General features: G+C 33.6%; 3 protein-coding genes across 8 annotated transcripts; 1 reads left to right on the top strand and 2 right to left on the bottom strand.

Moving 5' to 3' along the window:
- Window positions 1–4: 4 nt before the first annotated feature.
- Window positions 5–2,926, top strand: LOC8265472 (protein DEHYDRATION-INDUCED 19 homolog 6). Of its 2 annotated transcripts, XM_015721715.3 has the most exons (5): window positions 6–358; window positions 455–618; window positions 1,662–1,739; window positions 1,956–2,215; window positions 2,597–2,926. In XM_015721715.3, the coding sequence occupies exons 1-5, from the start codon at window positions 283–285 to the stop codon at window positions 2,703–2,705; spliced, it is 687 nt and encodes a 228-aa protein (XP_015577201.1). In that variant the 5' UTR covers window positions 6–282; the 3' UTR covers window positions 2,706–2,926. The 2 variants fall into 2 exon arrangements, with proteins under 2 accessions (XP_048230974.1, XP_015577201.1); XM_048375017.1 differs by lacking the exon at window positions 1,662–1,739 and having other exon boundaries at window positions 5–358; window positions 1,935–2,215.
- Window positions 2,927–3,993: 1,067 nt separating this feature from the next.
- Window positions 3,994–7,409, bottom strand: LOC8265471 (L10-interacting MYB domain-containing protein). 5 transcript variants are annotated; one of them, XM_048375011.1, is made up of 6 exons: window positions 7,225–7,409; window positions 6,667–6,871; window positions 5,802–6,153; window positions 5,634–5,727; window positions 5,013–5,545; window positions 3,994–4,855 (listed from the first exon to the last, which is right to left on the bottom strand). In XM_048375011.1, the coding sequence occupies exons 3-6, from the start codon at window positions 6,135–6,137 to the stop codon at window positions 4,268–4,270; spliced, it is 1,551 nt and encodes a 516-aa protein (XP_048230968.1). In that variant the 5' UTR covers window positions 6,138–6,153; window positions 6,667–6,871; window positions 7,225–7,409; the 3' UTR covers window positions 3,994–4,267. The 5 variants fall into 5 exon arrangements, with proteins under 5 accessions (XP_048230968.1, XP_015577195.1, XP_048230970.1 ...); XM_015721709.3 differs by lacking the exon at window positions 6,667–6,871 and having other exon boundaries at window positions 7,225–7,408; XM_048375013.1 differs by lacking the exon at window positions 6,667–6,871 and having other exon boundaries at window positions 5,802–5,896; window positions 7,225–7,406.
- A 2,403-nt stretch (window positions 7,410–9,812) lies between these two features.
- Window positions 9,813–14,177, bottom strand: LOC8265470. Its single transcript, XM_048376532.1, has 6 exons — window positions 13,522–14,177; window positions 12,815–13,014; window positions 11,037–11,307; window positions 10,851–10,936; window positions 10,659–10,750; window positions 9,813–10,556 (listed from the first exon to the last, which is right to left on the bottom strand). The coding sequence occupies exons 1-6, from the start codon at window positions 13,753–13,755 to the stop codon at window positions 10,324–10,326; spliced, it is 1,116 nt and encodes a 371-aa protein (XP_048232489.1). The 5' UTR covers window positions 13,756–14,177; the 3' UTR covers window positions 9,813–10,323.
- Window positions 14,178–15,141: the final 964 nt, after the last annotated feature.

Below are 15,141 nucleotides of genomic sequence, written 5' to 3'. Positions count from 1 at the left end.
AAGGGTAGTTTTAAGGTAAATCGCGGGAGTTGGAGGTCATTTCGGGATCCAAACGAAGGTCCTTGCTCACTAAGTATCCATACAATTGAATCCCAATTTCTTCCCCTTCTTCCCCGAATTTCAATTCCTCCTTTCTTCTGCTTCTTCACTTTATTTCGCTGCTATTTATTACTCCAAACGCAACACTTTACAATAAGAAAAGAAAAGGAAAGAAAAGAGAAGCCTTCGGTTTTGTATCGTAACTGACAAGAAAATTAGGAGGAGCAGAGAGTGGGTTCAGAAATGGAAGACGATACATGGAGCTTTGCTCTTTCTACTTCTTCTAGAAGCTACCAATCAGCTCTCAGATCTCTTTCTGGTAATTTCATGGGCTAGAGATTTTGTTTAGTTTTGTCTATTGATTCATATGATGATTATCATGTGGTGATTATGTTTTCGTTTGTTTTTGAAATAGATCTTTGCCTGGATTTTGAAGAGGTAGATGGAGATAATATTAATGAATATGAAGATGATGATATTAGGGCAGAGTATCCATGCCCCTTTTGCATTGAGGATTTTGATTTAGTTGAATTGTGCTCTCATATTGATGATGACCATCCTTTTGAATCTAAGCCAGGGGTAACATTCATACCTTTTTTGATATTTACTATTTTGTCAGTTATTGGTTGTGCCGGTGGTGACTTTCTTTATTTCTTGTTTTCTTTTGTGGGGATATTTTGGCTTCTTTTTCTGTTATTCAGGTTGTATTTTTTGTGTGGAAGAGTTCTTTTGACTTATTTGTGACTGGATCCTTTTTTCTACCAATGCTTGTTTTGTTAATGGTTGACAGAAGTAAATCTTCAGTCTCAACAGTTCAGTGTGGGGCTAGAAAAGTAGTTCAATCCATAGTGTTTGTTTTCACCTTTTTAACATAAATTGTGGGTCGTATATATTATTCTAGTTTTGTTTTAGATATAGATTATTGTGAATCTGTTTATTCACTATTGTCTAGTACTGTTCTTAGTGTTAATACAACATCTATCCTAAAACTCGTTCTAGCTTTAGTATCTCTATGCACACTGATCTTCAGTTGACCTCTGCACGAGTTTATCAACTTAAACTTATTAACAATTATTAATGTGCTATCTTCATCGAGTTTGGCAATCATTTCACACCATGATTATTGTTGCTTCGTTAGTGACTAGGGTTAAAAAAACCTAGTGTCTGGAGCTTGGGTCAGGGCCGCAGGTTTTGGTAATTTTTATTTGACAAAAGAGATGAAGGATTAAAAGATAAATAAAAAGAAGAAGAAGTATTGTTTTTCAAGCAGTGGAATTTAGTAATGAATGGTCAAGGTGTGTGATGCTGAACTATTCTTTAGGACCAGAACCCAGAGGCACCTAGATATACCAAATCCAAGGAATATATGTATGATTTTGGGTGGAAGGTTTTTTTTTTTTTCCTTTCTTTTTAACGAAGGTTGAATTCCAGTAGTTCATAATTCGGGCTGTGCTTAGAGGAGGTGTAGAGATAGAACATGTCCATTACTTTAGCTGTTTAGCATTTAGGAGGTTAATTGTATGCTTCTTGCCGTTGTAATTAGGATATTTGTTAGTATGCTGCAATCAGGTTCTGATAGTGTCTTTCCTGAAGCAATTTGCTTATGGATATTATGGTTGCAGATATGCCCAGTCTGCGCCACAAGAGTAGGGGTGAGTATGGTTCGACATCTAACCACTCAGCATGGGAGCATGTTCAAGATATCCTTTCTTTCATTTTATTTTGGAGATCATGCATCTTTTTCGCATATTTCCCTTTTGAATAATATGTTATTGGAATTTCTTAAAAACTTTGTGTTCGTTATGGGTGAGGTTTTCTATTGCATCTTTTCCTTTTATATTCAGTTAGAGTTGCATTTTGATATTGTTTCTTATTGATGTTCAAACTGTGCCTAGTATTCCTTGACTAGAAATTACAGGTTGCAAAAATTAAAGCTCCAGAAAGATGGGTCTTATTCAACTCTTTCGCTTCTAAAGAAGGAATTACAGGATGGGCATTTCCAATGCCTACTTGATGTGCCATCTCCTGCGGTTTCTTCCTCAAAGATGGAGCCCGATCCTTTGATGTCATTCCTTTACAATGCAATCCCTGCTGATAAGTCTGGAAGTGTACAGCCACATTGTTTACCTGATGTAGTCTTAGAAGAGAAAAGCTCTGAGGAAAATATTTTAGAAAGGTTAGTTGTTTGGTTACATTTTGTTATAGTTGCCTCTTGGAAGAGGAAGAATTTGAATGGGTATTTTATTTTAATAATATGCAACTTGGTGGAAAATTAAGTTAAATAATGCAAACATCACGGTGATGATTGCTACATTAGCAATAGGAAGAGAAGAGAAATAATAGTTAGGAACATCAAAAATATCATTTCAAGTGCAGTGAGGCGGTCGAAGTGTATGCATCTGTGTTTTGATTTTGCATCTGAGTCCTGAAATGTCAGTATTAAATATGTTTTATCTTTTCTGCTCGGACCGTTCTTCTGTCTAGATGTTTAATTTTCTGATTACTACTGAACCTTCTTTATTGTTATGCTAACAATGATGGTAATTTTCTACTTCAGAGATATGCACCAATCTCCCTTATCAGAGAAGGAACAAATTGAGAAGGGTAGGAGAAGCCGGTTTGTGCAGGGGCTGCTATTGTCCACAATCTTTGAGGATGATTTATGATATAGTATAGCACAATTGTTTGTTAACTCTAGATCATAACAAAAAAATTCCATTGTCGATGTTGTTCGTATTGAATGTACCTTGGTAAGGAGAGGTAGGTTAGGCATAATGGGGAAGTGATCATACCAATCAATTTAACCAATTAGCGAGGTGAGAGCCAGGACTATATGTACTCTGTTATTGAATTCTGTAACATATAATGAAATTTAGTGTTCCTCTTATTTATTATGAAAGCTGGATGTGGTTGTGCAACAGTGGTTTAAACGTCCACTCAGTCTCGGCTTCTAATCTTTTGCTTGGACAAAGGCAGCTGAATGCTGCATGCAATCGAACAGTATAAGCTTCGTCTTCAGTTATTTTTAATCTGGCTCTAACGCTGGAATGCACGAGCTGCAAAAAGCAATCCTTCAGTGAAACCCTTGTCTCATCAAATTCAAAGCCTCTTCTTTCTCCACCATTACAGCAGCCACATTCTTTTCACCACCACTACCCACATGTATGCCGCGGACGCCGCTAAAGTCGGATTTTGCCCCGCAAACGCCGTGTATGAGCCCTCTATAAACCTTTTCCTTCACAATCCATCAAGGCCACCCCAGATCGGCAATTACTATAAGGTGTACTAGGACTCGTTGCTGCCCCTATAATCACAATTTAACCTTTAATCATTACCTAAAAAGGACAAGTGATTGTAATGCGTTTCTAGAACAATTGGAATATCCTTATCCAAAAGGTCATATGGTCCAAACCTGTGGTGAATGGCGGGACAAGATATTAGGGATAATGGATTTCTTGGCAGAACTGGCGCAAAAAAGTTTGGGTTCATTGTCGGAAAGAGAGAATGTGGAAATGAGGCGAAGGAAGGTGCAATAGTTATCAATATCGGTAGCACTTTGGCGCCGAATTTTCAATCATATGCTCTGATCGTCATTAGATCGAGTTTCATATAAATTCACTATTGAAAGCAGCCTCCTAGTAATGAAGATGTGGCATTTCCAGTTCATTGAGCAATTAGCATTATCTCGCTTGAAAATGGCAAAATCACTGTTAATTTGAGGCGTTAGATTTGGGACTTGGATTTGAAAAATTAGATGATTGCTATGCTGCAAAAATGTCCGTTGTGCTTCCAGCATGAAAACAACAAAGATATTATCAGCATTTTTTATGACCATTGATGATTTATTAGCCAAGTCTCTTGCTATTAAGGAGTCACTTCTAACTAAGACCTATTCAAACTTTCCTCACTATGTGAAGCCTATTCCTAAATAATAAGGAAAAGAAAAGGAGAAAAAAAAAAAAAAAAAACCTTGACCTGTTTTATAGAGGAGCAAAGATCATGGATTCCACCGAAAACAAAATGGACATTCATTCTCGTGCTCCATGACATCTCAAAACTGCCTTTCTAAAAAAAAAGAAACCTGCATCGATTTAAGCCTGTATGCTCGATGAGTTAAAATTTACATAGCTAATGGTAACGACCAAGGAACTAAAACCTGTGCAGACTCTGAGAAAAGGCCTCATATGTACGCACGACCTGCCAAAGAATGAAAAGAAAATCCTCAGACCTACGATTCTGGACGCAGCTTCCTTAACAACCATTTCTTTCTTAGTTTGACTTCCAGTGCCATGAATGTTTTAGCTTTCATTTCGTCCTCCAAGAAATCACATGCGTCTAATATAAGGTCTTCATCCATGTCTGATAAATCTTGGACTGCTTTAACTACATTCTCTATTGATATAGAATTAGTATTCTCATCCTTCCTTTTATCTGATAATGATGAAACTGCAGTTGCCATCTCCCGCAGAGCATTAGCCATCCCCTCCTCTTTGCCCCGAGCCTTTTTAAAGTGACCAGAATTTGACTGGTTTTCGGACTGGCGTTTCTTATTCTCATTAAGCACACTAGTTTTTGAACCTGTATCTACAGATTCTAACATATCGCCAATTTCCTCTTCAGTGGAAACTGACAGAGCTGGAGAATGAAAACACTGTGAAGGTCTGGGAGCCTTAACATCTTGGAAGTCATTTTGCAGCTCCAAGTATTGAGCAGAGCAGCAGTCACTTTCGTCAAAGTTTTGATCATTGCATATCATGCACAAATCCTTGTAGTAAGGGACAGGTCGTGTCATGAACTGTCGTGCATCTGTACGTGTCTGCATGTCAGCACATCAAAGCTTTTATAATGCTGCTAGTTCACTTTCATACAAGTCTTTAATTAGTTGAGCATTACTAGTTGACTGTTAATCATGAACAATACACAACACCCAATTTTGGGCTCACATTACTTCCTAACAAAGTAACAAAGCATACCTTGATATAGTCTTGCCAGACGTAATCATCAGCAGTCACCATTTGACGAGTATCATCCCAAGAAAACCCTGGCAATTCAAGAAGGTTCTTTATAACATTATGTTGCCTTCTCAGAGTTTTGTAACGATTTTTCAGAACATCGACATCATAGTTAAAGCCAAATTTAGCATTAAAGGATGTGATCATATCCATCCATGCTTGTTTTCTGAAAACACCATCAATCTGATTTCCTTTCCGCATATGTTCCAACATAAGGTCAATGAAATAGCGGTCCATTGGTGGTTGCCAATATGTCCTAGTACGGTTGCTAGCTGTGCTTCCACTTACATTTGTTGTAGCCTGATGTACATCATGCATTAACTCTTTTGATTCAGAATCATTTACTGCCACATTTGACATAGAGATTCCAAAATCTTCATCAACCGTGATCTCTTGAAAGGTCTCCATATCTCCCCCACCAATACTCTTCACCTGAGTTGCTTCAGTTGTTTCACTTGCAACTGAATCAGGCAACAGCTCTAGCGCATTGTCGCCTAGTTACAAATAGCAACAGATTTGAAAGTTCCAATAACATAATCCCGACAAAAGATTGTCAAACACGCCATTAAGGTTAGACCTCACCTTTCTCTTCAATTTTTGCGTCTCCATATATCAAACACAAGTCTTTATAATGCGGGATAGTTTTTATTCTATATGCACGTGCATCCGGATGCATCTGCAATAAAAACTCATCAACAGTCACCAATAGATATTGAGTCTTAATTAGTAAATAGTGGAAGCCATGCTCACCTTAATATATTCATCCCAGACATCATTATCAGCAGTCACCATCTGTCGATTATTGTCCCAGCTAAACCCATTCTGATCAAGGAGCTTCTTTACAGCTGTGTACAAATTCCTCAGCGTTTTATGGCGATTTTTAAGTACATCTTTTTCATAACGAAATTTGAATTTTGTATTGAACAATAAGGTCATGTTCTTCCATGCTCTTTTGCTAAATAAATGGTCATCAAACTTGTTCCCTTTACTGACTTGTTCTAATAAAAGACCTATGAAATATCTGTCCATTTCAGGTGTCCAAACAGTCCTCAAACGATCATTACCGTTTCTTGCTCTGATACCCATTGCTGCTTCTATAATGCTACAATATGTTTCGTAAACAAAAAAGCACAAGGGAAAATAAAAGAGCTAATAAGTGAGAAATAAGAAGAAAATAAAAGAACTGTATTTACATTGTGTTTGGTTAAAATCCATACAATTTATGAAAATCATTTGCAAATCTAAGGGTTTTGTGCTTTAAATGAAGTGAAAGTTAATTTAGAATTCTAAATAATCAAACTTGTGCGGAATGAAATATAGCTAACCTAAATTCTAACAAAATAGATAGAACTCCCAAATGAATTCCACATTCGTAAGTTAATATATTCTATAACACTCAAATACCTCTTTCAACTTTATCATTTTTATTTTACTTTCTCTTTCATTTTTTTTTTCTCAAGTAAGATAAATTTTCTAATAGATTTTAACCAAATATAACATTCTTGTTTGTTTGGATGTGAGATACAGACTAGAGAAATTTAGATTTATTCACTAATCCTTTAAAATTAATATTTCCATTTATCCATATAAAAGCAAATTTTTACCTTTTACTTACCTTTTATTCCTCTCATTGTCCTTGCTTTCCTTTCAAATTGGAAGGAAATATGAAGATAAATTGGGAAATCTAATTACTGTTCTGTTATTTTCTTTCCCTCTCTCTCTCTCTCTCTCTCTCTCTAAACGTCCAAAAAAATTCTTTTCCCCCCCTCTCTTTCCTCATTTCCTTCCAAACAACACTGTTAAAGAATGTGGGTGTATCACTGCACATACAAATTCAATATACTCTTTTCAATAACATACTTCGTACTGGCAATTGCAGTATAAACACGGCATCCATTGTATAAAAATTTCTCTCTTTCATCAGTTATTTGAATCAAACACAGAGAACCCAGATCACAATTTCAAGATAAATGCATAAAATTTGGCTATATCGATATATAGACCAGCTTAAAACAATTGCAAAAATGAGAACAATGAATGACGAAATAAAGAGAGTGTATAATCAGATAATCAAATCAAACAGAGAATAATATGTCTTAGAGGGGTAGGCAGAAATATAGAGAGAAGAAAGGAGGATAAAGCTAGAACCCTAAAGAAGATAGTTAAAACGTACCTTGGAATCGATTAGGAAGACCAGGGACGGGAACAGCTACAGTTCGGCTGCTCGCTTCTGCAAGTTTAGGGATAAGAATTTCCTGGATAAGTTTGAAATCGCGTCCTTGTTGGGAAATAGCGATAACCTTGATCGGATTATTACCCAGTCTGTAAGGGATAAATGTCTGTCACAGAAACTGTCTGACAGTCCAATAAAAGCTTTTTCTTTTCCTTTGAACGTAATGAAAACCATGCATCTGCTTTAATGCTTCTTTATACTTTCCTATTAAATTATAGCCTATTTTGATTTATTGTTAAATATGTATTCTAATAATACTTTTTATTTTATAATTTTTAAAAATAAAAAAAATAAAAAAAAGGAAAATCTAACTTTTAAAATAAAATTAAGAAAAGAATAAATTAAGAAATTTATTAGTCTTAATTTTTTAATATACCCATGCTAAAAGATAATAAATTAAGCAACTTTTTAGATTTCTAGTCTTTTGGTATTATTTTCATATAATAGAAAATAAGTATAATTTAAAAATTTATTAAGATGCTTTTACTTTTAAAAAAAATATTTTATTAATGTTCAGATTCTAACTTGTTTAAATTTGTTATTGAGTGTTAAAAGATATATTTATATGAATGATTTATTCTTAAATTTTTATAGACTTTTCAAATTTAATTTTTAAAATAATTTATTTATCTTTTTTCAAAAATTAAGTTTGAATACTCATAAATATATTCTATTTTAATTTTAAGAATGATGTGTCTAAATTAGTACTCGCAAATGCACGAACTGAATTACAGTTCGGGCAAGTTCACCAAGAGATCGATCTCACAAGAAATTATAAAGCATATATTATAAAGACCATCTATTACACAAAATACTGAAAATAAATATAAACACTCTAAGCCAATATTTTGATAATGATCTTAAGTTTAACAAAAGAAATTAAATAATTAGAAAATAAATATGCAACTAGAATAATTAATATGAAATATATTATAAAGTAGAATTTAATATAACTTTTACTTAGTAATCTCCTTAAGTCCTAATCTAACAAATGAGATGGTGATATGTCTTTTTTCTAAATCATTCAAGTTAATGATGCAACTTAGGTTTCTTAAACCAACATAGATTAAAGTAAAAATAATGTTCTAATATTTTTAACCTAAAAATTTTCATAACAAATATTATTACTAAATTGATACGATGGTCAACCAATAATAATAGATGAAACTAATGAACATATGAAGGTAAAGAAATCATTCATTAAGCTCAAAATATATAAAGTTCATACATAAATAAAAAACCAAACTAAACACTTATGGAATATAGCCTAACATATTTAATCCAATGATCATTGTAATTAAATAAAAAGACTTAAGATTCATAAAACAAAAAATTAAAACTCCCTCAAAATTCAAAGGCTCTTCAAGGAATGAAGAAGATTGGTCGTCTTTTTCCACGTCTTCAAAAAACTTATCTGATTCTTCAAAAAATGATGCAACTCAAGCTAGCTAGATATAGAAGATGATAAACTATAGAAAATTCTGCAGAGAGAATCTTAATAGCCTTCAGAACCCCCTGTTTTGATTAATCTCTACTTCTTGTAAAGATCCCTTCTTAGAGTTCTTTTCTTAGCACATAACTACTATAGTTATCCCTTATTTTTCTAAACAAACTAAATAACTCAAAAGATAATTATCTACTAATTACATAATAATTACTTAAACCCTCTTTTTAAGCCTTAATGAATTAAATTAGACCCAAGCTATTGATAGCCCAGGTGTTTGATTCTCGAGCTTTTTATAGCTGCAGTCCAATTAAAGCTCGTTAGTACATTTTTAGCTCAAATTCTCATTTTTGCTGATTATTTCATGAATTTAGACAAAAACTAAAATGAGGTAAAAACATATATTTTCACCATATTATATATAGAAATATTATCATTAAAACTCTAAAATATCTTTAAATATCTATATACAATTTGAATCCATCAGAAACACTTTTACAATTGTAATATTTTTTTAAATTACAAATAAAAAGAATGTGAATTAAATATTTTAACTTTATTCAAATTGAAATATACACTATCATTAACTAATACTCTATGCATTTTTACTTTTATTTTTGTCCACCGTTAGGAAAGGATTGTAACACTATCACATCAAAATATATAAATTACCTTGATAAAATATCAACCTTGAAATTTTTTGTTACAATTTAAGTTCAAAACACATAGATGAATGCTTGTATATAAACACCCTATTTATGTATAGATTAAATTTTTCTATATATTTTCTGTAGGTATCTCGTAGAGGCTGAAATTTTTTTCGAGTCATTTATAGCATTCTCCTTACGTTTCTAGTTCAGTTCTACCAACAACATCACCCTATATGACGATCCAAAAAAGATTATAGATGCTTTGAGATATCATCAGAACTAAACCGTCCCAATTGGGTGCCGATTCTTGTCGAACAATGTGTGTTTAATCCAACACAAATTCTTTGTAGCACAGACGGAATTTGGACATTGCCAAAATTCAATTTCAGAATGTAAAGATTATCAATCTAAAACAAACAAATCAAACATGTACAGAAAGGGCAAAGGAAACGAATTCCAAGATTTAATTCTCGTTCCTATAGAGCACCGTAATGCTAAAAATCTATGTGGAATCAGTACCGTGCTCACCGGCAATGACAACATTATGAAATATTAAACCATTTTTAAATCGTTATAAATCCCTAAAGCCTAGGGAAAAAGAACTATACAACTATTAAAAAATCAAAAATCAACTTTAAGAGCCTACTCTAAACCTAGGCAACGAAAGACCTGATAAATTAGAAGATACCATGTGCTCAGAGCTACTGCCGTTGGAGAGTAGGTATGGTGACTGCTTACCAATATGCCCAGATTACAAGTTCTTTTGACACCATGTAGATTAAGAGAGAGAGTCCAACTCCCAAGAGGATGCTACTGCTAGCTTGATATGAGGGAGAGAACTTACAAACAGCAGAATGAATTGTTTGGCATGAAAAAATGTCTTTTTTACGCAAACATTTTCACCTTGAATTTCTTCACCTACATCCCCCCACTACATCACCACTTCTAATTATGTGAAGCAAAAAACTGAAAATCGGGAGAATTAACTTCCAAATGTTGAAGCCAGTTGACAGCAGCCTGCAATAATGAACTTGCTTGCTCCCATTCACCTGAGGTTAATATTGAACCTTGCAACTTATAAGAAGCAAGGCCAAAAACAGGCAGAGCAGTTTTGGAAGAAGAAACCATCCCATAGGCCGTCCTGGCATTTAGCATATCAAACTGTATCGGATTCTTGCCTATGGCAGTCACAGAAACCAAAAGAAAAAAGAAAGACTCAGCATAACGAACATGCTGTCAGCTAATTAATAATGCAGAGGGAGCAAAAGAGAGAGATATACTTCTAGAATGTGTGGACAAGGAATGGAAGGTCAAAAATGATGCATCCAGATTTTGTAGCATCGGACCCATTGGTATTCTATATATTGGATACCTGTATCCAAGTTCCAGTGTAAAAAAGATGCAGAGGAAAATAAGAATAAATTACCGTTCCAACATCCAATACTCAGGAATCTGATAGGGGGAAGAAATACCAAGCTATAGAAACCCAACTTGCAGGCGATAAATCGCAGCTCCTGTAGGTTTTGATATCTGGGAATTCAGATGCAAGTGTTGAAACCTGAAGGAGGGGTCAGGACAATATAATCACATGAGTTTGGGCAAGAAAACTGACCAAGAACTTGACAAGTTAATATTCATGATCACAGTCGAGGACTTACCGTATCATATAAAGGCTTACGACGACGAGGCTGCTCTTGCTCCAAATATTCAAAAACAAGCAGCCCATGTGAGCTGGATAAATTATTGAGATTTTGATCTCTTAAACTAAGTCTCTGCAGTCCCTGCGGGTTTAGGTTCATGATATTATGCCTATGCCTACCCCACACTCCATCAACACCACCTTTGGCTTGCTTTTCTGCTTCACATTCATTACCACCAGCACAACTTGCCTCCTGTGAAGACTCAAAGTCACTATCCTCGCCATGCCTCCTAATAGAATTTAATAAGACAATATTCAAAAATTACTAGCAGGCATCTTAACATAAATATCATTTGCTTCTAGAGAAAGTAAATGACACTTGAATGCATGAAATCTATTGAAGTAATATTAAACCTAATCCACTATCCTTATCACAATATAAGAATTAAAATCAAGAGAGTTAAAGACATGCAGGAGAATGATAAAACAAAATGCAACTAAAATCACTCACATAGTTTTAGGAGGCATTTATTATTGTTTTTTATTTATGTTTTTCATTTATCTTTTCAAATAAAAAAGATGTGTTATTAGAGTTGCTTTTGTTTTTTCTTTTCAGAAATTCTTGCATATTGTTTAAAAAAAAAAACCTATTTTCATAATTTTTGTTTTCTATTTTTTGTCGTCACATTCTCTTGTGTAACTTGTATCTTTTATTCTCATTCTTCGTCCACTTTTTTTCTCCCCACATCTTATATCTTTCTTTCTTTTTTTTTCTCCTTATCACATTTTATGTGAACTGAATTAAAAAGAATTATTTTCAAAAACAACAAATGGAAAACATTAAGTAGTTCTTAGTTTTCTATAAATAAAAAACAAAAAATACATCATGACAGTGACAATTTCTCTAAACTGGAGATTAAAATTGGACTCCATGATCATTAGTTGCTTGTACCTAATTGCTCAGCTACTTGGATTGCCATAATTATAGCTATAGAAAAACTAACCCGATTTTAACTGCTCATTAAATTAGTGGAAGGCACCTTTGCATGCCAATGACTCAACTGATATTTTTTTAAAATGCTCTGCTAAGATAAATTCTAATAATTGAGAATCTTGTATCTAGATCTGTAACCTCCAAATATTGAGGACATGTCTTAAGAGAAATAGGGCATCAAGTGGTATACATGTGGTGCAATAGTTTAGCACAAATTCTACCAGAACTAATAACAGCTAGGATAAAGCTCACAGATGCAACAGCAAGCTACCTCACACATCATTGGTCCCAAAATGTCTAATGCCTATGAACTGATGCAGAAGTTCTAACTTGCAAGTAGAGTCCTCTAATAAGTCAAAGGGGTTCTTTTGACTAACTAAAGAGAAAGAGAAGAGAAAATATAGAAGATTTTAAAATAACTCAAGGATCAAAATAAAATTAGAAACAATATGCAAAAGAAATTATTTTAATGAGAATCACCAGGGGCAATAGTTGCCCACGAAAAATCTCAGAACTGTAATCATAATAATGTAAAGATCCATAAGAAATCCAGTATGTAGGAACAATCTCTACCAGTGCACCATGATCACATCATTTAGAAAGGCATAAGGTGGTTAATGACAAACACAATGTACTCTCATGAGAAGCTAGGGAACAATGAGCGCAGTACTCAGTAGTCGGTCCAGGTCAAACATGAAAAAGAGTCAAAGATTAGTAGAGGAAGAGCAGCACATATATAGAACACCAAGAATTTGAACATTGAGTAAAGAAAACAAGAAAAGACTGCAAACAAGTTTGCTCACCTGTCCCTACTTGGTTCTACATACAGTTGTATGCCTGACAGGGATGGGACATAGTACTGTTTAACAGTGTGATTCCCACTTAATAGGAGAGGAACTCCTACTCCATACGCACTCCACTCTTTGAATGATTCCCATAGATCCCCAAGGCAAAAGAATGGCCGCATATCAGCTTCACGTATTTTCCAACCCCCTAATTTTGCCTGGAGACAAAAACTGAATATTAACAACACAAAGTAATTCCTGCAATTTCGAACCTAATATTAATAAACAGTGATTTGGAAAGATAAGAGCCATCTAAGCTGACAGATTAATAAACCAAAACGTCATAGCCTTTCACCTTTTCCTTTTCCTTCTTTATTTCCCTCTCCTGAACATTAAGCAATACAACTTAAACCAATAATAAAGCGTAAAGGACAATCGAGTGTTTCCATGAAACAACAATGTAAATTCTGAATTTTACCAATGCACTACTACAAATTTGTGAACTCATTCTACTTAATCACTTGATTTCACCTGACCTTAACTAAACTAATATTTCATCAAGCAATAGTTCTCTTGATAAAGTCAAATTCAACGACGTATTACTCGAATACAAACTTCACCACAAGCTTAGCATTGTAATTTTTTTAATAGCAAATAAATACTTCCACATCAATTTAAAAAAAAAAAAAAAAAAAAAGAACTCCAATTTTCTTAATCCGAAATACCTCGGCGAAGTTTTGAGCACGAACAGTAGGAGTAATCGATTCAATTATGCGATCTAAATTAGTCAAATACGAGTCTGCATTAGGCAAAAGTGAGTTAGAAATACACAATGCGGATTCGTCCGAGTAGACTCGGCTGCCGGTATTCAACGCTCGCTGAAGTTGTTTCTGTATCATTATCGGCGGTGGATTACAGAATCGGTCACAGGAGCGAGTCCGAGTTATAGCGTTGGACATTATGTCATAATTTATAAAGTGAGGTTTTACTAGGTTTTTTTTTTTTTTTTTTTCTCAAGAGGTTTTACTAGGTTTTAAGAAAGGAAGAAAAGAATGTTTTTATTTTTAAAAGTGTGCATATAAATTTATCTTTTTTCTTTATATCTGTTCTTTTTGTAATTTTTAGATTTGGAAGACAGCAAGAAAGTGTATTGACTGGATAAGGAAGAGGAGACGATAACGACGATGGCGATGATGATGATGATTTTTCTGTTGGAAATTTTGCGACTGCTCCGCTTCTGCTCATGTAGAATTTGATTTTTCAACGGTTGCGTCTCTAAGTTGGCAAAATTCGCCTCGCCGCTTAAATCTCGACACGCACGCATCACGTGCCTCTTTTCCGCTCTATATTACTGGTTAGAAAGTTTTAATTCCTATATTTTTCACAAAAATTAAATCATTCCATTTTTCTATTATAAAAGGATTTGGAAAGTCTCAAAAGAAAAAGGATGGCACGTGTATTAAGTGTGATTTTGCATTCTCATAAAATGTCAAATTTCTACACACTTTCTTCCTTTTAAAAGAAAAAATAAAAAAGCTTTTTTCTACACAATAATTTTTTCTACCCACTATTTAATAATACTTCAAAAACTTAAATAATTTTTCACTTAGGAAAAAACGCTCCTCTGAAATTTTAGATATATATAAAAAAATTAATTACCTAAAAAAGCATATATCAATAATATAATTTGGTCTCAAATTCTATAGAAATAGTATTCAAACTCTATAATAGTAATAATCCTTATCTAGGATTCTTTATTTATATTGACTTTATTAAAATTAAGTGTTTTAAAATATAAATAATTATAATAAGTAATAATAGTAAATATATAATAAGCTCGTTGTATTTTTTTTTGGCCCGACTTTCAACAATCAAAATTCTTTATTTTTCAAGCTAATTGCTTTTTTGATTTTAAAAAAATATTAATATACTTTTTTTTCTATATATTTATCTCCAGCTCATGGTAAAAAATAGCTAATAGTTAGGATTCATTAAAAGAAATCGAACATTTGCTAAAGACTTTTACCATATTAGGCACTAATTTCTTTTAATGTCTAATTACTTTGGATATTCAAACTAATAACATAAGCTCGTTGCTTTTTTTTCTTTGGACCCCGACTTTGAACAACCAAAAGGTATCTTTTGTTTACAGAAATAACAGTAAACTTGGCCAAGATAAGAGAAAAGGGTAACCCAAGCCGCCACGCAAATAGGGTTATTTAGACGAAAACAATCGACAAATGGGACCCACGTCGGGAGATCGTCCGGCTAAGAGCTGATAGGCTAGAGTAACAAAAATAAAATAAATAAATAAATAATTAACCAAGCAGAAAAACAAAAGCCTC

Source organism: Ricinus communis, chromosome 1 (assembly GCF_019578655.1).
Source record: "Ricinus communis isolate WT05 ecotype wild-type chromosome 1, ASM1957865v1, whole genome shotgun sequence".
In the NCBI taxonomy this organism is placed as follows: Eukaryota; Viridiplantae; Streptophyta; class Magnoliopsida; order Malpighiales; family Euphorbiaceae; genus Ricinus; species Ricinus communis.
This window is presented reverse-complemented; position numbering and strand designations above follow the sequence as displayed.